Source organism: Pelobates fuscus, chromosome 8, assembly GCF_036172605.1.
Source record: "Pelobates fuscus isolate aPelFus1 chromosome 8, aPelFus1.pri, whole genome shotgun sequence".
Classification (NCBI taxonomy): Eukaryota; Metazoa; Chordata; class Amphibia; order Anura; family Pelobatidae; genus Pelobates; species Pelobates fuscus.
Window position 1 is genome coordinate 11061200 of NC_086324.1, and position 22776 is coordinate 11083975.

Here is a 22776-nt window from a genome sequence, read left to right on the forward strand (position 1 = left end):
TGAAATCAAAATTGCACATTTAGGCAACAAATTTGGAAAATTGCACAGCTTGACTTTATTAGCATAAATTTTGCAATTCAATGTTTAGTGAATTAACCCGTCTTGCTTGAAGCGTTAGCTCTGACTCCCATTCCTAACAAGATTTGCTATAGGCTATTTCTTCTTGCGTCCAATAAACAAAGTATGCCAATGTGATATCTGACCTGCTCACGATTTATTGTAATAACCCCCATGGTGGTGAATTAGGAAAAGATTCTGCAACGTCAAAGGCACGATTCATAGGTAGGGACTATGAATTTTATATTTGCGTAAGCATATTTTCCTCCATGTCGTTCAAAAGCTTCCAGGGTCTCATGTATCAGATCTCCAATGTTTTCCCTCTTTTGTTGGCTATACACAATCCCATCTCCTGTATTCACATTCAAATTCTTGAATTGGTTGAGAATGGGTAAAATATGGTTAAAAAAAGGTGTAACTTCTTCCCCCGCCCTATCAAATGATACAACCAATTGCTGAAGGAGTTTCAGGGTGTTGCGCAAAACCTTGCGATTGCGAGTACTTAGAGCATTTTTTATTGGTAGAATCAGAAGTGGAATGGCAGGAAGAATCTGTGGTCCTCCATGTTCAAGCATGTCGGAAGCTCCTTGATGAGCTAAAAATTCGTAGGGATGTTTTGTTTCGCAAAGTCCATCAAAGAATAGAGGCAGATAGTACATGTAATCCAACTGCTCAATTGCAACCTTCCAGCTTATTTTATTTCCTGTACGATCATGTTTAACGGCAATTGGAAAATCTCCTCTGTCATAGAACTTGGAAAACATTTTGGACTTAACAACTCTTTCTTTGAAGGCTCCTGATGCTGGAGGACCTCTAACAAATGAGTTTTTCATCATGGCTCGGATAGTGAAGGCGTCTGAGCAAGAAGATAACTTGGACTTATAGAGTCTGACCTTTGATGTATATCTGTCATGTTTCTCATTCTCTTCCATCTTATTCTGTCCTCAATCTCATAAATAGTTGAGGTGATCAGTTGGCAGATTCACTCTCACCTGGTTGCAGGACGCCAGGTGTATCAGGTGTTTGCCATTGTTGCTAGGAGACGCACCAACATTCCATGACATGTCATATTCTTTGATGCAGAGTGTGTGAATGTTATATTGAAGTATAGATGGTCAACCTTCTGCTGATTTAGGTTTAGTTTTATATAAAGGTATGGGTGAAAAGCCTTACAAATTCTACCCTAAATAAATGCACATATACCTGCTGACCAGTGAGCTGTTGTGATTTGGAAATGATATTAAAATGCCAAAGGTCAGATATTATGAGGTCATCATAGCTATTAGCCTATTAACTACTTACAAGTGGGGTTTGTTCTCTAAAGAGTGAGTTTAGTTGAGTTAAGTATTAGTGTGTGTGTTATCTGAGCTACGTTTTCTTAAGTCAGCACAAGGCACCTTTCCACAAAGTATTTAATTTGCCCCGATTCTACACTTATATTAATAATAACTTGCACGGCATGGGTACTTTATATGAAAAATTTACAATTACAATTTTGAACAGCAAGAAAATTTGGATCTGACGAATCATATATATATATATATATATATATATATATATATATATATATAAATGATGTACGTTAATCTTGCAAACTATGATTTTGCCCCACACATGTGTGATTATTTCTCACTTAAATAATAATTACAATAAATACAAGCTACCATTATCAATAGGGCTACTTCTATGTGACCGTTTTTCCTTATTTACTAACTGTGCGTCCTTCACACACATACAAACGACACATACAAACGACTCATTTAAGAATGTTCTTTGCCCATTGAAACAATATTCTAACTTGCTGTAGCCAATTAAATAACGGTTAAAATAAAATCTCGGCAATTACGAATTACGAATTATCCTTGCTTCAATACGGGTTATACAATAAACTTCCACCCATTGAACGAGGTCTGTATCCTTCACTGTTATTCTAAAACAAACTAATAAGCTGAATAAGACACCGGGCTGAGGTCACAATATGAAGAACCCTCGAAAGCTGTTTCTTTAACCTTTTGCCTGATTAATACGAAATTGAATGTGCTGCCTTATTAACTTGTGGCATGTTTTTGCTGAAATGGCAATGTCTGCCGTGTCACCAAAGCACCAGACAATCTTTCAGCAATCACCATGACTCTGCACTGATCCTACAGCATCAATTTTATGGGAATAATTAATCACGGACACCTTGCCCTTCAGGTGTTGCCTTCCCAGTCCGTTTAACTGATGGAACAAGCACCATGTATACAACACCCTCCTTTTACTGTTATTTATAAATTCACCTTTCAAATGAATGTATTTAAATCTTGTCAATTTTTAATGTTTAAAACGTAGAAATTAGACCAGCATCATGCCTTCGTGGCTGCATGGCCTGGCTGGTATATTCCACCATAATGTTTAGATGAGGAAAACAGAAAAATAAAATAACATCTTCAAATAATTGGGATATTTTTTTACCTCTATGGTCGGGTATGCAGGAAACCCTGGTTTGTTTATTTATTGAGGTTTAACAGACTTGTCCAAGCAGCTAGCCAATGGAAATAGGAATATGAGTGCCGGGCTACTTTCGTGTTTTATTTGCTTTTGTATTACACAATGTTGTTATAGTGCTGCTGCCCAAGTCATGTCTTTCCTATTCTGGGTAAGTTCGTTAGTGGAATTTGATGAGAATCCCCACTTCTGTCTCTTTACAGGTTGCGTCTTTCAGTAAGTGTCAGCATTATGACATTGGCCGCAGAGCTTACACTTTATAGCCATTATGGTGGTACGGAAAATCTCTGTTACTTAATAGAATCCATTGGGGTTTGGTGTAGTGCACAGGTAATTCAAAAAATAATAATTTCTGTTTTTGATTGGGGTGGTCAGAAATTGTAATGGTTCAATTACCACAATGATTTTTTTTTTAATCTTAAAGGTACACTCTTCCCAAATGTAAAACAAACAAACACTGCTTAGTAGACATACAGATAATATACATGCATTTAATTATGCATTTATTCAATGGGGGTATATCTATAAACAGATAGCAAAAACTACAGATCTCCTGTCTGCTGCTGTTGCAAGCCCTCCCCTTCTAATCCCAGCCAGACTTTCTGTGGCTGTCCAATCACAAACTTCCCAATGCAGCTCAATGACAAGTCCTTGCAAGGCAAGGGCTGTGGGCCATTGCTGCCTCTATAGCTTATCTCCACTAAGCTAAACAAACCAGGAAGTAACAGGACCTGTTGTCTGATTGACCACCAAGTAGGGGCACCCCGATTATTTATAAAAGTGCCAATTTCTATTGAAATCTGCACTTTTTGTAAAATTAAAAAAGAGGACACGCTCTTCACATAAAGTATTTCAGCAAGCTAGTGGTCTGGAGTATCCCTTTAAAGATTGTATTGCATAATGGCAGTTGTAATTATATAATAGTGGGTTACCTACTATTGGGTAAGAAATATATAATCCAATAATAATGTATATTATATTGAAAATTAAATAAACAGGTTTTACCTGGACTCAGCAGTCCACATTAATGGGAAAGACAGCTCCCAATCTGCTTTATAAAACAACAAAACAAGAAAAAAATAGTAAAACAGCCATCTCCTGGCTTTTAGAGTGCCGTTCATGCGCTCTACTTTGCCACTACTTTGTGGGTGGTAAGGGGTGTGAAAAGCTAGGGTCACCCCCAGAGCAGTCCAAATTTCTTTAGTCACCGTTGCTGTAAAGGCTGGGCCCTGGTCACTCTCAATGACTTCTGGAAGTCCAAATCTACATACAATATCTGTAAGTAGGCGTTTTGCTGTTGTTTTGGCAGTGATATTAGCCACTGGATAGGCTTCTGGCCAGCCTGAAAACATGTCCACTATTACTAGTGCATATTCATGAGGCCCACTCTTGGGCATTTGTATGTGATCAATCTGAATTCTCTGGAATGGGTACATGGGCTTAGCCAGGTGTTTCAAGGGCACCTTGGTTGGTTTTCCTGGGTTGCATTTTGCACAAATGACACAGGCCCTACAAAAGCTGTTGATCAATGTTGTGATTCCAGGTGCTTCATAATACTTTTGTATGAGGGCGGCCATTAAGTCTTTTGACAGATGTGCAGGTCCATGTGCCCATTGGACAACTGCTGGATATAAATTCTTAGGAAGGCAGAATCTAAAGTTGTTGTAATATACTCCATCCTTTAGGACTGCTCCTTTCTTCTTCCACTTCTGTATTTCTTCGGGGGTAGTTGTAGCTTGCTGTTCCCGTAAGATTCTTAGGTCAGTAGGAAGGGTCTGCAAGGTAAAAATAGGAGTTTCTTCGTGTCCGGACACTTCTTCATCCACTTCCTGCAATTTTCTTGCCGCTTGCTTAGCAGCCTGATCAGCCAAGTGGTTGCCCTTTGCTTCATCTGTATCCAACTTCCCATGTGCCTTCACTTTCAAGATGGCCACTTCTTCAGGGAGTAGGAGGGCATCCATTAGTTCCTTGATTGCAGAGCTGTGTTTGACTGGTGTACCGGCAGTGGTAAGAAATCCTCTTGTTTTCCAAATTAGGCCGAAGTCATGTGCCACACCCAGAGCGTATCTTGAATCTGTGTAGATGTTGGCACGTTTTCCTTCGGAGATTTTGCATGCTGAAGTCAGGGCTTGCAATTCAGCTTCTTGTGCAGACATTGCCGGTGGTAAAGATGATGATTTGATAACTTCATCTGTTGTGGTTACGGCATATCCTGTGTGGTATTTTCCTTCTTCATCAGCATACCTTGAACCGTCCACAAACAGAGTGAAATCAGGATTTGTTAATGGATTCTCATGTACAGTTGGTAAGTGTATTGTCTCCATTTTCATCTGTTCAAAACAGTCATGAGGTGTCTCTGGGTCATAATCATTCACTATGACCAGATCTTGAAATTCATTTTCCAGGAAGTGGCGTTGCCATGCTTCAAGATGGTCAGTTGTTGGGTATTTGACAATGCCATTTTCCTGTAGCTGTGATTCATCCATGGTGGCCCATAATTTTGCCATGGGCCCAAGATCATTCCATGATTTTGTTTTCAACTTGGTGACAGGGACATGTGGAATAGCAGTATCCCAATGATGGTACAAGTATTTGAGTTCTGAGGGCAGTTGAATCAAGACCATGCTGTTGCCTTCAGAGTCACAGTAGAAGTCTTGTGCAGTGAGTTTCACCTCCACCAGATGATAGAGTTCATCTTCATAGCAAGGTTCAGGAGTGATGTTTGGCTTGTACCACATGGTACAGAAGGCATATCCTGCTCCCTCGCAGAGAGGTGTTTGTCCATCATGAAAGGATAAATCAGGATGCATTTTCTTAATGGTACCAGTAAGAAGGTAGATGTAGGTTTCATCCATGATAAACCCATAGTGGATACCTCCCTCAGGTAGTGGGAGAAGAGTGGACGGATTGAGAACTTGACATCTTTGTATGGTAATGTTGTCAGGTAACAGGAGATGACATTGGAGGCGTAAGTGTCTTGCAGGAGACACATGCTTGAGTTGTACTTGGTTGATGATGGCAGAAATGTCATGAGGGGCCAAGACAACTAGAGGGTGGCCAAGGACCAGGTCTGCAGTTCTTTCAATGAGTTCTCTTGCTGCAAAAACGACCCTAAGGCAAGAAGGGGTCCCTCTGGCCACGATATCCAGCTGACAGGAGAAAAATCCAATAGGCCTTTGACGGCCTCTTAAGTCATTTGTTTGGGTAAGGACTCCTGTAGCATGGCCTTGTCTTTCAGAGACAAACAATTTGAAGGGTTTGGTATAGTCTGGTAGGCCTAGAGCAGGAGCAGATGCAATGGCACGTTTTAGTGTATTGAAATTATCCAGTGCTTCATTGGTCAGACAGAATGGGTCTGACTTGAGTGCATCATAGAGTGGTTGCATGAGCAGAGAGGCTTCTGGGATCCATGCTCGGCAGTAGGAAATGAGGCCTAAGAAGGCATGCAGAGATTTTGAAGTCCTGCTCTAACTCGGTCACGAGTGAGATGTCTGGTGCCTTGAGATAGACAATGTCCAAGGAAGATTACTGTAGGTTGGCAGAATTGCAGCTTGAGAAGTGAAGCTTTGCATCCTTGTTCTGCTAAATAGCAAAGGAGACTAATTGAACATTCTTCAGTTGTTGGTATGTCATCTCCACAGAGCAGTAAATCATCCACATACTGGAGCAGGACAACTTTTGGATGGTCTGCTTGCCATGGATCAAGGATAGAGCACATGGCCTTTGCAAACTGACTTGGAGAGTTTTGTGCCCCTTGGGGCATGACAGTCCATGTGTACTGTTGCATTTCATGTGTGAAAGCGAAGAGGTATTGGCAAATTGGATCCAGTGGTACACTGAAGAAGGCATTGGCCAAATCAATGACTGTGAAGTATTTTGCAGAAGGTGGGACCCCAGAGAGCAGAGTGTGTGGGTTTGGCACAATAGGGGTGTCCAGGACTGTTGCTTCATTCACTGCACGGAGATCCTGAACCATTCTATACTTCTCTGGTTCACCTTTTGGAGTTTTCTTCTTCACAGGAAATAATGGGGTGTTACATTTTGATTCACATTTCACGAGAGCACCCTTCTCCAAGAGTGCTTTGATTTGAATTGAAATAGCTGCAGCTTGAGCTGGTTTTAAAGGATGTTGTGGTTTTCTTGGTAACTTTGCTCCTGGAATGAGCTTTACCACCACAGGTGGAACTTTTAGGTGACCTATGTCCTCTGGGCCTGAGGACCATAGTTTTGCAGGTACCCTTGTCTTTAGGGCATCTGGAAAATTGGGCCTCTGTTCCTTTGCTTCCCCATGGGGTTCTTCTAAATGCAGCATCAGAGGCAGGGAGCACAAGGCTGAGGTGTCTGATACAGATAGAGGGGTAGATAGTTCTACCTGTCCATCTGGAGTGAAGATGATAGATGCCTGCAGGCGTGAGAGGACATCAGCGCCTAACAGGTTAATTGGGCATGTGGAGGATACCACAAAACGAGCAAGCAAGCTAGGGTAGTTGCCAACTCGTAATGGAGTTGTTAAGGGATTGTGTCTTGGTTGGCCATCCACTCCTACACAAGAGACATCGATATTTGACAGAAATGATGGGTCTGGCAGGTCTTGTTCTCGTAGCACACTTCGGGCTGCACCTGTGTCAACAAGAAATGTAGTAGGTTGTCCTTCAATGGGCAGTGTCACAGTGGCAAGTGGCCCCCCCCCTTTTCCCCTGAAGACACTGCCATAACAGGGGTTAATGACACAGGCTTGCCAATTTCCTAATCATCTGGTTCCTCAACAATTGGAACTGTTTTTGGGGCTTTGGGGACATGTGCAGCCTTTGTCACTTTCTTGGGCTCTTTCTTGGGCTCTGGGCATTCACCTCTGAAATGTCCTTTAGCACCACAATTAAAGCAATGTCCATCCTCGGGTTTGGTGCCTTTTGGGACAGGTCCGGTGCGGGACACCATGAGAGGAGCTGAATTGGGCCTTCTAGGAGTCTGGGCAGATTCCAGACTCCTAGCAACTAAGAGTAAGGTATCCAGAGGGACTACCTTATATTCAGGGCGTGCAGCAATGATTCCCTTGCGTATGGAGTCTTTAACACCTTGGACAAATGCACCAGACAGCATTTGAGAATGGATCTTGTCTGTAAGATCAAATCCCAAATCTGTAAACATTTGAAACAGTCTTGCATGAAACCTTTCCACTGATTCTCCTTTGTCTCGCACAATATCAGTAAGGCCAGCAGCCTGATCTGCAAGTTTGTCCTTTGCCCACTCCTTTAGTTGGTTGCAAAAAGTTACTCCGGAGGGGTAATCAATGTCACTGATAAGCATATCTGTACTGAGGTGGCGGGCCATGCTGGGCCAGTATGCATCCCCAGCTTTAATAGCACAAATGCTCAGTAAATCACGCCATGCTGCAGAATAAGTCTTTTGAATCTGAACTATTCCTCGGTAAAAAGGCATAGGTTGCTTTTCTGGGTCAGGGAGTGATTTCATCAGGGCACTAGCCTGGGTAGGATTAAAAGCTACATACTTAGGAGGGGACCGATCCCCCCGGCCCGTATGTCCGAATGGATCATCGAGGGAACGGCGGGGCGGGGGCCCTGTGGCATCCTGTGAGCCCTGGGATCCCTCCTCATACTCATCTTCATCTGTGACCTGGACCCCTCTGAGTAATGGGGCCATTTGAGGTGTCAGAACCGGGGGAAATGAGGGAATCCCAGAAGCTGGAGTGGCCAGTGGATTAGGAGCTTGGGGTGAGTAATCACCGGGAAGTACCGGCATTAGGGGTGCTGGATGACTGGGGGCCGCCATATTGGAGGCGTGAAAGGAAGCTGCGTTAGGGTTAAGGGAAGAAGTGGCGGCCATGTTGGATGTGGGCACATCCGGGGCAGACTGTGCCGGACTGGGCATGACCGGGGTCTGGGGAGTGGCTTGGGAAAGGAGGTAGGCTTGGTTTGGATAGGGCAGGGCCAAGGGGTAAGGGAAGGGGTAGGGCCAAGACAACTGGGTAGGGTTTTGGGCGGAACCTGGGGAGGGTGGGTTAGTTGGGCAGGGATTAGGAAAGGAGGTGGGACATCCGGGATACGGATATGAAACTGAAGGGGTGGGAACCTGGGCTGTGGGAGGAGTGGGAAGGGGAGAGAACGGAGAGGGATTAGCAGAGGCAGGTGTAGTAGGAGGAGCCGGAGCGGGTGTAGTAGGATTGACAGTAGCAAGGGAGGAGGGGTTAGTGAACTGGGTGGATGCAGATGGGAGGGTAGGATTATTGACGGAGAGAGAGCGTAGAGAAGGAATGGCGGATGAAATGCTTGGATTAGGCAGAGAAGGTAGTGCAGGGATGGATGAGGATGATGGGAATGTTAGGGATGATGATGGGGAAAATAATGATCCATCAGAATTCAGGACCGGACAAACAGGGGAAATGACGGGATGGGTGATGGGAGGATTGGGAGTGGGGAACATGGTCAGCTGGCTGTCACTTATTGCTGACTGAACCTTGGGAATGGACATCCCCTGGGCGCCATTTTGGGGCGCTGGCTGAGGGAATGCCCCAGCAACACAATTATTATGATACACAAACAATTTTACACCTTTGTGATCTATTTCTTCCTCAACCCAACCTTCCTGCTGAATAGCCTTCGCTACTCTGTACCATGCTTCAGCAGTACGCAATAAATCATTATCTGTAAGCTTGCCTTTCTTCTCTGTCAGTAATCTACGCCAGCTTTCTGGCTGCAATCTACCACATGAAGGCACAGCAATTTTACACACTTTAGCAATCTTTTCAACTCCTTTAACCATCTCTTCACCCTCTCTATCTTCAACTATATCACACGCTAGCCAGCCCTTACCGGGCTTACTCAATCCCTGTCCCATATCCCCCTATAAAAGGCGTCCCAGATATAGGGAAAGGAAAATGAAACAGAACGTCTACAATGCTCGACTGCCACTAGGAAGGGTGGGTCCCCCCAAGTGCGTCTTCCCAAAACGTAGACTAGTCACTAAATCCGTCTACCCGAGGCGGTAGTCACGGATTGGAGCGGGGTGAGAAGTGTGTGACCAATCACTTCTCTCACAAGAGAAATAGGAGTGGAAAGTGGAAATAACACAGGAAGTAGAGTAAAAGTAAAAGTAAAGTGAAATTTAGAGACAGACACAGGAGTTTGAATGACTCCCAATTAAACAAAAAACAACAATTCAATTGAAATACAGTGCATGCATCACAGTTCAAATAAAATCAACAGTAATCTCTTTCCTTTACTCATGTGACCAACCTCGTAGTGTCCCCGCTCGGAGAACAACTTTCGTAAGTTTCACTACCAGCGGCCACAGGAAACAGCAACCATCTCCGACCCGAATCCTGTATAGCCTCCCTTGTTACAGCAGTCCACTAAGTGTGGCCACCACTATCCTCACCCCCGTAGCGCCCCTACGGACCCACCCGTAAGTCTCACTACCACGTGGTGCTGGAGACAGCAATGCCTGCTTGAATCCACCCGTCACAAATAAAATTGGAATTCCACCAGCCTCAGCGCTCGAAGCTGGAGGGTACCACCTCTCTGCAAGCAGAGTTATGTGCACAATGAGGCTAGCTAGGCTATCAAAGTGACACCATGGGGAATCCCCAGGAAGCAATGAGTCTACACCCCTCCACAGATTCCCCCCTCCTCTTTTTCCTTACTGCTGCAGCTACCCAGCACCTAAAAGAGGTAAACAGGCAAAGAAGACCCCCAGGAAAACTTCCACAGGTCCACCCCCTTTTTCCCTACAGCCACAGCCACGTGGCTCCTAAAAGGAGTAAACAGGCAACAGAGGACCCCAGGCACACACCCCCAGGTCCACCCCCCTTTATCCCAAAATGGGTAAACAGACAAACAGAGGACCCCCAGGAAAACTACCACAGGTCCACCCCCCTTTATCCCAAAAGGGGTACACAGATAAACACTCTACCCGGGCACTTAAGCTAAAGACAGACCAATACCAACACACCCAGGCAACAGATAGACTAAATGCAGGTAAACAGGTGGGTAACAACAAGACACCGGGCAAGATATTACCTGTCTTTGATGTCCTCCCGGTAGCAGTCACAGACACGTGGACGGGTCAATCAAAGGGGCTGGAACATACCGGATAGGCTCTGCAGTAGTCTCTACCGTGTACAGGGAGGTGATCAATCTCCTTTCCTTCCCCCCGGATTCTTCCGTCCAACAGCGTCTTCCTTAGGACGGCTTACGGGCCAGAGGCCATAGCCCGGTGCCCCACGTTGGATGCACCAAATTGATGTAGATTAATTTAGAAATAAACAAATATGTTTAAATATCTATCTGTTCCTGTCCAAATCTGAGATGATTAAATTGCGTATACGCAGAAGTAAATTCACACTGACACACGGAGTTCGGGTTAAAATAACTTCGAGAAAATTTAATAGCATCTGATTAAAAGCGGGCTCGCAGACCCTTATAAGAGCAAAATTACATCATCATTGAATATCAAGATATCAGTAAATAAACACCATTAATTGGATTAAATGTTAAGTGGCTATGTCAATGTCCACCCATCAGTATTATTAATTGGCTCAAGAACTAAGTGGTTAGCTAGGTGTCCTCCCACCGGGAGGTGGTATTGTTCTGGACACGGGTGTGGACAGATGGCTCAAGCGCCATCTTACCCAGCACGAGGCTTACTCGGTGGGAAGGGGGGCTTGGGCGTCATTTTGCGTAGTTAGTGATGTCAGACTCGTGGTCAGGTTCAGGGTTCTTTTTATGAATAGAACATTTCATTAGGCCAGCTTCCCATGGCCTTGGCTATACTTTGTTGCATGTTACAGGAGATTCAATAATTCCAGGGTTAGTCATGTCTTTATAGAAAATACAGTCTCTATTCATTACACTAAATGCTGTTAGGAAATTCTGTCATGTAATGTAGTCTAAAATGGAGGATCTGTCAGGTAATGTGGTTTAAAATGGAGTTAGTGTAAAGATTCAACACAGGTTCAATACAGGTTTTTAATAATTCTACATCATAAGACATAAGACTATTTTCACCAATATATATTTGGTAGCCTGGACACAAAGTACTTTCTAGTCCACAAACGTACAACAACAAAACATAATGAGACAGGTGCTGCAAATGACACTCAACACAATCAGCGTGGGATTATGTGTGTTTAGCCTTGCTCACTTTGTGCCCTGGATCTGCTGTGTTGTTAAGTAGAGCTTCGTACTGATAAGTTTTCATTCCCACGAATTTCCCAACCTATATATGTGTTTTTTTGTGTATTATAAACACTAGGCTCTTCAATATACTTACTGTTGGCAACGGGTTCTTCAGAAAGGTTTTGGCTAAAACTATGCTTCTGGTCTACGTAGAATATCCTGGTCCTTTATCTGCCTTTTCTACTTATTTCCATGGGGTTAAATTCATTCAGGAGCCTTGCTGAATTTGGAATATAATAAACACACCTGTGTTTTCTTTTTGACAGAACAGATAACTAAATTGAAACAAATGTATTTTGTGCAAGAAATAAACTGCACATCATGGCTGCCATCATCTTACTCTCTAGCGTGAAGGGTAATTTTGGAATGTGGAATGCGTGGACATGTACATGAAACTGTCGAACGCTGCACTCACTTCTGTTTCATTTCTAATCTCAGAATTTTGTAATCAAACTTACGATTTAAAATAACGAAACCATGTAAATTCAAAAAAAACGAAAAGTTTTTCTATATTTGAAAGAACGATGTGTGTAGCCCACTTTAAACAAATGAGAAACAAATAAGTTTGAACTTCAAGAACCAAGAACTGAACTTGAAGGATTAAAGTTTGTTGTAACGGCAGGGAGCCATTTTATTAAATCCATACGTTTCCTGGTGATTCCACTAACATCACGTACCCAGTAGTTCCAATTTTTTATATACATGCTTAAAATAAGCCTGGTCATCAACACATTTAGAGAGAGTGCATTCCATGCATGAGTGCTTCACTGTAATTGTGGGTGAGATGCTGCAAATTCTTGCCCACTCTGTGCTAAGAGCAGCATTAACAGGATCCGAATGAGAGGGAAGTGGTTCTGATAGATTTCTTTATTTATAACTATAGCTTGGATAAGTTATTATTTCTTTTTTTTTTTTTTATATACTTTCTGTTTTAAAAGACGATCATTCTTGCCATTTAGATGGAGCGCGTTCTCCATTGTCATGACACAGATGACATTTGGAGCATCGATCGTAGACTTGAAATCTAGTTTCTTGGCAATGGTGATTGATGAAACAGACTTGTGTTTGTTTATTGGGAGCAGAATTTACTAGGGTTGGTAATAGTTCTCACTTCAAAATCAGTCAGGAAATGCCTGGATACATCGTGTTTCACTTCTGTAAAGAACAATACTCTGAGAACATTCTGTCATTGGAACATTCAAGACTAAATGAAAGATAAACAAATACTTTCCTACTCTTTGGCATGTGTTTTGATGGATAACCCTTCTCGTGCTGGATGGGGTTGCACTTAGACTTGTATGCAAATCCTTTTCACCTGTGACGAACGAATGAAATTCCTGTCACTCTACACATGAACAAATCGAACCTTCATGTAAATCCCAGGCAGATTGATTCGTTCGGGAACAGATTGACAGGAGTTTGATTCATTCATCACATGTGAAAAGGATTATAATATATCACATGTATCACAAGAAATCGTACTTCTTAACAGTATTTTGCAGAAAATATGGTTAGAAAACATCCATATAGCTGTGCATAACCAGGTGTTACTGCAATTTATTTGAGGACACAGTCCAAACAGACATTTCGGGTGCAAGCACCTCCTTCAGTGCTAATGTCCTATGGTGTACAAGCAAAATAAACAGTATATATACAGATAACAAGTGCTTACATCACCCAAAGTGCCGCCCCCTAGTAATCACACACAGAATGAGAACAGCTGTTGGGTAAATGTCTGAGTCCCCGGCAGTTCCAGCACCTCCATTGACTTCCTGGATCAGCAGGTGCGTGCTTGATGACGTCAGATGTCACACTCATACACTCATCGCTTGTGACATCATCACGTTCCGTTGCTAGGAAACGCAATAACAAACAAGGATACATCAGTATAAAGCAGAAGAGGAGTGTTTAAAACATCAGAATTGTACAAAAAGACAAGCAAAACTGCTTAAACATATAATCTACTAAACAAGTACTTACAAAAGTGTTTATATGTTTATAATGCTCAAATGAGGGCAGAACTACATGCACATAGGAGTATAGTTAATAGGGGAAAACAGTGATTACAAGACAGCCACCCAAAGAGATATCACATTTAATAAAGTGGCGGGAAAAAACTAAATCCCAATACAAGAAAAAAAAAAGAATGAATTAATCAATAAGTCAGACACCCTCTCCAACGAGAGAAGGTGTACAGCATGCCATAAAAGATAGAACTCTAGAAAGAGAAGTATAGAGAGACTGACAGGAAAAATAATGGTAAAGAATCATGCACATACGTATACATACCCAGATCCAGGAGACCTCCCGAAGCGGGCACATGTAGATTTCAACTACAGGAACCAGTGCCACTCAAGCTTCTCATTGAGACCATGAGGCGATACAGTATCCAGGAGGTGCATCTAGCGGACTTTTTGAAGCAGCACTTTTCCTTGTTACCTCCTCTAGTGAGTGGGGGAACCCTTTCAAGCACCTGGTAACGAAGCTGCAAGGGATTTTGCCTCTTTTCTCTAACGGGATTCTCCCCTGTTTAGGTCTGTCTGTTGTGGAAACTAGTTCCACCCAATTCTTGTCCAGAGCCTTATGTTTAGCTCTTCAAGTGTCAGGGCATGAAATGGGTGCTGCCCTGAGACAGCACTATCCCTTTAAATGTAGGAACCAATTTAGCAAAGAATAAAAGGCAAGGACACAATGAATAGAATAAATCAAGAAATATATTTTAAAGGGAACCAAAGGACAAAAGATAACAAAACAATATGTAATAAATATATACAAAGCCACAGAATAATATTTACAATAAATCAGGATAACCACAAATTGGGCAGGAAGAGTATGCTAAAACAGTCCTTTGGTATAAAGAATGAATTTGGGCACGATTGTGCATCCACCACAGAAACAGGTGGGACACAGATCCAGAGCCAAAAACAAAACCAAAATATGGCACCAGGAAGCAAAGCCCGAAGCAGGACAAACGAACAAGGCTGCAGGGTCAGGACCACTGGTAATAAGGCAGAGGCAGGAACACTGAATCAGAACACAGGATCAGGAGGCACAGGAACGCAGGACCAGGCGGACATGGGGCCGCAGGACCAGGAGGACACAGGAACACAGGACCCGGAGGACATGGAACCGCAGGACCAGGAGGACACGGAAACACAAGACCAAGAAGACACACAAACACAGGATCAGGAAATGCAGGACACAGGAACAAGGAGCGAAGAGTCAGAATCTCAGGAACCAGGAAACAAGAACCACGGAACAAGAAACTGGAGACAAGAGACAATGATCTGACCAGGAGTGAGGGGAGAAACCAGACTATAGGTGCTAAACAAGGACCAGGTGAAGTGCTAATGAAAAGAAATTAGGAACAGTGCCAAACAGTGATAGTGGTGAATGTGGGTACTGCACAAGGGCAAATCAACTAAGGAGTGTTGTGACATCAAGCAGGTGAGTGCTATAGCCCTTGTCCAGAAATTTTTGGGAAAGTCTGTCATGTTCGTTAAAGGCAGTTTCAGCACGATGGAGGTGCTGGAACTGCCGGGGACTCAGAGATTTACCCAACAGCTGTTCTCATTCTGTGTGTGATTACTGTGGGGCGGCACTTTGGGTGATGTAAGCACTTTTTATTTGTATATATACTGTTTATTTTGCTTGTACACCTTAGGACATTAGCATTGAAGAAGGGTTTGTGCCCGAAACGTCTGTTTGTACTGTGTCCTCAAATAAATTGCAGTAGCACCTGGGTGTGCACAACTAGACTGGCTGCTCAGGACGCCATTTTCTCTCTGTTTGTTATACTCTAGAAATGATTACCTAACTGTAGAGGTACTAATTTCTCTGCCAGTAGTTGCTTGTTACTGATAGGATAAATGTAAAGTTGCTGACAATGTCATTACACCCCCTGCTTTAACCCCTTAAGGACCAAACTTCTGAAATAAAAGGGAATCATGACATGTCACACATGGCATGTGTCCTTAATGGGTTAAACAGTACAGGTAGTTCCACTGGGTGATACAATTCCTACAGTCAGGGAGAGGGAGGAGTGAGTGGACTTTACCATTTCACTGTGAGCCTTCCAGTGGCATTACAGAGATTAATAAAGATTGCTATAGCATTTTTAAATAGCTTTATTTTAGAAAATATATGGTTTAACTTAGTTTATTGTACGGAGGCATTATGCTCACATGCATACATTAATTTTATATTCTGTTGCAATTTTTAGTTATCTACACTGCTAGTAATGCCTCCAGGGTCCTTACATATCTAAACAAGGTTTTCGACCATTTTTATTTTTATATTTTTGTCACACCGACTATATGTGAGAAAATTGCATTTCTGCTTTTATACTAACATTGTGAACCCTGCATGAAGTATTGAAGGTGAAGAACACTGTGTACTGCCAAAAGCTTTTCAAAAAGCTTTTACCAAATATTTCTATAAAGGCTGAACAAATTAGTGAAAAATAAAAACAGTTTCAATCGCCATGTTTTACATTTTTACATCTGTCTGCAAAGAAACATACACATGTTTATATGCTAATTATGTTATGATATGTTTATATGCTAATTATGCATCCCTTCCTTCAAATAAATATGCTAATATGTGTTCAATCAAAAAGTGCTCGTTAGTGAAAGGGTTAAAGAACATTATCACTTGGACAAAAGAATAAATAAAACGGCCACATAACAGCAACTGAACAGTTACATTAATATATAATTTAAAAAAATTAGGGAGGACCCTGCTCTGGGGAAGTTGACTTCACTCTCTTCCAGATTAATCATATTTAATCAAATTCCTTATCTTCGTAGGATGGAGAATACACTGGATGAACGTTTCAGGGCTCCCAAACCTCAGAAAATGGGATGGGTTGCCCAAAGTATTTGTCACTAATCCTTTTTTTTAATTTGTCATCATTTATACCATTTTTATAATTATGTTTTACCATTATATTTTATGGACTATACATAAATACAAATAAACAATAATGTATTTAAAAAGAAAAACATCTTTATACATCATGTATAAATTGGGTACCTGTGAGGGTACACAAAAGGTTTGTTACATTTGTTGCATTTCATACAGGTTTAATATATATTTAATAAATGTATTTTTATAAGAATACAATTTTTATAACTAATACAGTTTTAATTTATTTGTTATAAACTTATTCCTGTACCTCCCCTCATCTATGGTTTTGGTTATTTATTAACTTTATCCACCAACGCTTGAGAGAGCTGATATCAATGTGCAAAATAGGATTTCCGAATGGAATGCACGTGGGACGCAAACGTCATCACGCATGCAGCGCAATAACGTCACCGAGCTAGAAGAACGAGGAAAGTGGTATTCCAACACCACCACGGTGGAACGCACATTTGTAATGCATCACATCATCGTGTCTCGTGCAGAAAGGCGAAGCCAGGAAGTGAATCAGAGGGAATTCCAAACAGCCAAGAAGATAGAAGAACCTATCAGAAGAATATTGGAAACAGGAGGTGCGGTATGAGGACTGGAAAAGGAAGGGGGATTTGTATGCATTTTTTTTTTATTTTGCTCTGAACACAGAACTTACCCTGAGGAAGTGGGATGAACTGCATAGGTCCTATTTGATTAATTTATGGTAACATGCTACAGTTAACTTCTGTGTAAGTTATTACATCTATATCTGGCTGTTTTATCACTTGAATGCCCTTTGTCCTTTTCTTCTCATCCATTGAGATAATAAAGCTCAAGACCTGGGAGAAATGGATATCAATGCTTTTGAATGTTCTTTATTTGATCCAAACTTGCAAGTGGCCAATTGGCGCATATCTTAGATAACCATTCTGTTACACAGTTTGCACTATTTTGTGTCATTTTTTTCCAGGCAGGATAACCCCTACTTTTATATATATGGGCATTCGTAACTAAGACCGCCCAGATGTGCAGTTTAGTCAAATTGCATCTATGAGTCCTTGTCTTGTACCAGTGACTATAGATATCCAACAAACAAATATAGAAAATACCTAAAAGTCCCATCACTACTAGAAACAAAGTGCAAAAGGCTGCGTCAATCAGACCTCATCTCAAAAACATCTATTGATAATGCCACCTTGCTTAACTTCTGGTCTTCCATCTCTCCATCTTCACCAAGAGACATGAACCTTATATTATAACCATCACTGGCTCCCAATAACCAGTCTGTCCTAGGAGATCGGTGGAGAATGCTTGCCCTGAATGAGTGATGGTCAGGAATAGACAACCCACCTATATGAGTGATGCAGTTTTATAATCCTCTTTCGGTATGTTGAATGTTCCTTAATCTCACTTGTTATGGAAGATTCTGTTATGCGAACACATTTAAAACATCAACAAATGTCTTTGGTGGTAAGCTCCAGTTTTCATTGGTAAAAAACATCTGTGGATTTACCTTTTGGGAATCTCTGATTAATTAACAAGAAAAAAACCCAGAAAGTACAGTTCACGTAAATACAGCTCAGGTCCCTCAAATCAGAAAACTTTCTTAATTGTTCTTGTGCAAAATGCTCCCATTAGATTTTAGCTTTACAATATCAGCGGACCCGGGTTCCTATTTTTGTCGGTGGTTGTGTTATCCTAGTCACCAACTCATTAAAGTCGTTTTGATGTTGCCAGTTACATCATGAAACGTGACATTTTGCCAATAAAGATTGTTTTCAGCAGATTCCAACACCTGTGCAATTACATGAGCCTTTATTGTTCTTCACCAATGAGGAATTATTACATAAAAAGAAATTTCACATAACTAAAATCACCTGCACTTGCATTAAATGACTAAACTAGATTTCTATGTATCTCTGTGGGATTCCACGCTTATACTACATCCACCAAATATCAGCTCTGGGGAATAGCAGTGAGCCATAATATTGTTTTGTTTTTCACCTCAATTCATTTGGACCCGTACACGAAGCACTCTTGAGACAAGAGACCAGTTTCCATATGCTTCTAAGATCAATAAAAGATGCACAGTTACAAAAATATCCAATTTATTTTTTTAGCGAAGCAGAATACAGCAGAATAATTGAATCTGAAATTGTCTTGATATGTTGAACTTTCATTTACAAATGCATCTTAGTGCGGTGCAAGTATCCGTCACAGCGGGAGCTCTTGGAAGGAAATCCAAGGTTCATTTTCATTTTACTGCTTTAGGTTCACAACAAAAAATACTTTAGTATTTGCTAATACATTTTTTTTGCCCAAAATTTGAAATCCATTTTTTTTTTTTATAAATTTTGAACTCCTGAGTATTAGGGAATATCCCCCTTCCAAGAGACCGAGAACATGTCCTTGCCTTAAAACAAATATTTCAAATGAGTACTGCTATAATAAGTACTTTTTTTCCTTTTCAATATCATCTTAATCATGGTTGTTATTCTGACATAGGTCTTTGGTTAATGTACGATTTTAACTTTTCATTTGTTTAGAATTTTAGATCTTTAAAAATACTAACATTATTTATTTATTTATTTATTTATTAAAAATTCTTAAGAAACGCAGTCTTATTACCCATAGGGTCTCGATGCGCATACCAGCAATAAAAAACAGACAAAACAATATCCAGCAAACAACAGCATTATAATCACATGCATTTGGACCAAGTTAAAAATTTTCATGTCATCCCGTACGCCTGAGCAAATAAAGCTGTTTTTAAGCTCCGGCGGAACTTCAGTAGATCGTTCTCAAGCCTTACTGACAGTTGGTGGCCAGTGGTAGCTTGCTTGTCTAAAGCCTTACTGACAGTTGGTGGCCAGTGATAGCTTGCTTGTCTGAAGCCTTACTGACAGTTGGTGGCCAGTGATAGCTTGCTTGTCTGGAGCCTTACTGACAGTTGGTGGCCAGTGATAGCTTGCTTGTCTGAAGCCTTACTGACAGTTGGTGGCCAGTGATAGCTTGCTTGTCTGGAGCCTTACTACACACATGTTCTACACACTGGAATAACGTTGGATTTTTTTTGTTATGTTTTGTAACAGCTGGTGGCTGCTGGCCAGCTTCTCAAATTTATAATAAATGTATCACTTATAAAAGACTCACATTTTCGACACACATTGCTGAACTGAAAACACGGGGGGAGAACTTTTCCTGTTCAATTATTTAACCTGAAATTTGACATTTTTAGACAATCTTCACTTTAGTAAAACACTCTGTTGAATGGCTTCTTATTCACAAGTGTAATATTTATACAATTTAAAATAAGTCCCAAAAAGAGTCCACTCTTTTGTCAACTCTGATTTTCTCTAGGGCAGCCGTAGGAAACATTTGGCACTCCAGATGTTGTGGACTACATCTCCCATGATGCTCTTCCATAATGCCGGCAAAGCATCAAGGTCGAGGTAGTCCATAACATCTGGAGTGCCAAAGGTTGCCTACCCCTGGTCTAGGGCAATGTAAACTGTCTGTTAATAGTGAAGTACATGCCACCTAAACCACTTTAGCTCGCTGATATGCTTTTTGTGTGAAGAGTGTGTCCTCTTTATTTCATTTTGAAATTGACACTTTTATAAATTAATCTGGTTATACCCCCCCCAGATGTCAATCAGACAGCAGGTCATGTTACTTCCTGGTTTGGTTAGCTCAGTGAAGATAAACTGAAGAGGCAGCAATTGTCCAGATCATCTGTCTTGTAAAGACTTCTCATTGAGCTGCATTGTGAAGTCTGTGATTGGACAGCCACAGAAAGTCTGGGCGGGGTTAGAAGGGGAGGGCTTGCAAAGGCTGAAGACAAGAGATCTGCAGCTTTTGAAAGTTGGTTTTAGATATACCCCCCAATAAAAATATACACATGTCGATGCATGTATGTTTTCACTGGGTTTATATAAACGGTGAATTTTAAAGTGTTATTTTATTTCTTTATTTTGCATTGTGTAGTGTCAATTCATTCCTACGATATGTGCTGTCTATGTTATTGCATGGGCTTTGAGTTAACATTGTTGAGCTACTCACTGAGTTGAAACAAATTCCTGTATCATTAGAATACCCAGAACATGTCAGAATTGTGTCTGTTTTAATTACTGTACGTTCACATTTATCTGCTCAGGAGACAAGATGCACACCATCCATACAACAGATGGTATCTTCTATGTAAACCTATGACGTGATTGGAGGAAATTGTAAATTGGGGTTTTGGATGACCTCAGATCCAACATGTTCAATGTTTAGCTTTCTCTGGAGATACAATTCCAAGTCCGTTTATAAAAGGCACTGAAAGACACTGAAAGATTTGGAGTTCTAATATCACTTTTTTAAAGTAAAATGTTTTGTTGACAAATATATTTATCTGCTTAAAATTGCTGGGATTTTGTTTTTCTTCTTTTTTTATATTTTGACATTTACGCAAAATGGCAAAAAAACTTTTCTGTGTTTTTTTAGGTAGTGAAATCGGTGTTTTTGGTTTTCTTTTTTTTATTATTATTGCTATTATTATTATTACTGACATTTATAAAGCATGTTGGTGCTCTATGAATGTCAGTAATAATAATAATTACTATTACGCAGTGCTATGTTTGATGTTTAATTTTTGTATGTGGGAAAACTTGCCATTTTCTGTCTTTAACCCCTTAAGGACCAAACTTCTGCGATAAAAAGGAATCATGACATGTCACACATGTCATGTGTCCTTAAGGGGTTAAATTAATTTCCACAGTTTTGAGAATATTCAAATGGTACTTGCCTGTAGGTGTACCTCATTGTCTCTTAATGGAGAACCCCTTAGTAAATTAGGGCAGTCCTGCTCCCAGAACAGAACAGGTCCAGGCCTAAAGACAATGGAGCTTCTGAAAAGGCACAGGATTACCCATATTAATGGTGTGATACTTCTTTATTGAGGGTTCGCCTTGGTGAGCGAAGGGACAGATTAAAATTCAGACAATTATGTTTCATCATACAGACTAACAGGCAAGTGAAAATTCGGCAAGGAAGAATAGATCTTTAGTCCGGGTTAGGTATCATGGACTATTTAGGCTTGCAGTGTCAAGCAGATTTTAAGGCCAGGTTAGTAGTGAAGGACCTGAGATTTTAAGCCCACATTGACTTAAAGATAAGGATGAAATGGGGTATAGACGTGTAGGATTTATTAAATGGCATGGTATACCCAGCGTAAGCATTACCTTTAACAAAGTATTTCACCGTCAATCTTTAGCCGCCGGCTGTCAGACTGCTCTCACAAGTTTGCTAACAGGCACTGGTCGTGAATATAACCAGAATCTCAGGGCGAAAACTGACTATTCTGGCGGCATGTCCATTGAGAAAGAGGAGGAGGGTAAGCAGTGATGACACACACACAACATTCTTGTTATTCATAATTCTAATCAGCATAGCCTAGCTTGTTCTTACAGATACCAGTTCTTCCGACTGTCCCGATTTCAGCAGAACAGTCTCTATTTTAGGGCTTGTACCATCATCCCTATTTAGTTCTCTGGTGTCCTAAATCCGGGCCACCAGGGAACTGTTTCCAGACTGCTCCCAGGCAGCACAGTGCTCGAGCACCATTAGACATGCTTGCACAGAGTGTTTCAATGGCCAGCTGGTCTGGAAGAGATCTGTCAGCCTGGCATAAAAGTGATACCCCCTTTCTTGGACAGGCCTGGTCCTTATGGCCAACACCAGTGACACCCAAAGCGATATGCCCAAAATAGGTGAATGCAGTCATGGTACAGTCCACAAACAGAGTGAAGTGAACATTGCTTATCTCATGAACCCAGTCTACCCAAATAGTGCTACAACCATCCAGCTTTGAACTTTAGACATTCTACATTCACTATAGTTCCATGTAGGTTTAAGTTATTAAACCAATGTGTGTGGTTTATTCACTAAAACCAAAAATGTGCAGCATCGAAAAGGAAATATTGAATTGTGGGCTAAAATATCCTACATTCTCCAAACTGTGTGATTCTCTTGTCTGGTTTCACAGTTTCCAGTTTAGTAAAAAAAACTCCTGGTGTCTCTCTAGATAGCAGCTATTAATGCTATTGATGCTTCTTGTCTGTGACTGTACAGCTAATGCATGATAAATATTAATTACATA

At 41.2% G+C, this 22776-nt stretch overlaps 1 protein-coding gene across 1 annotated transcript; it reads right to left on the minus strand.

The window, feature by feature from the left end:
• Positions 1-209: 209 nt before the first annotated feature.
• Positions 210-6520, minus strand: LOC134570607 (parkin coregulated gene protein-like). The gene is made up of 2 exons (XM_063428535.1): positions 6467-6520; positions 210-935 (listed from the first exon to the last, which is right to left on the minus strand). The coding sequence occupies exons 1-2, from the start codon at positions 6518-6520 to the stop codon at positions 264-266; spliced, it is 726 nt and encodes a 241-aa protein (XP_063284605.1). The 3' UTR covers positions 210-263.
• Positions 6521-22776: the final 16256 nt, after the last annotated feature.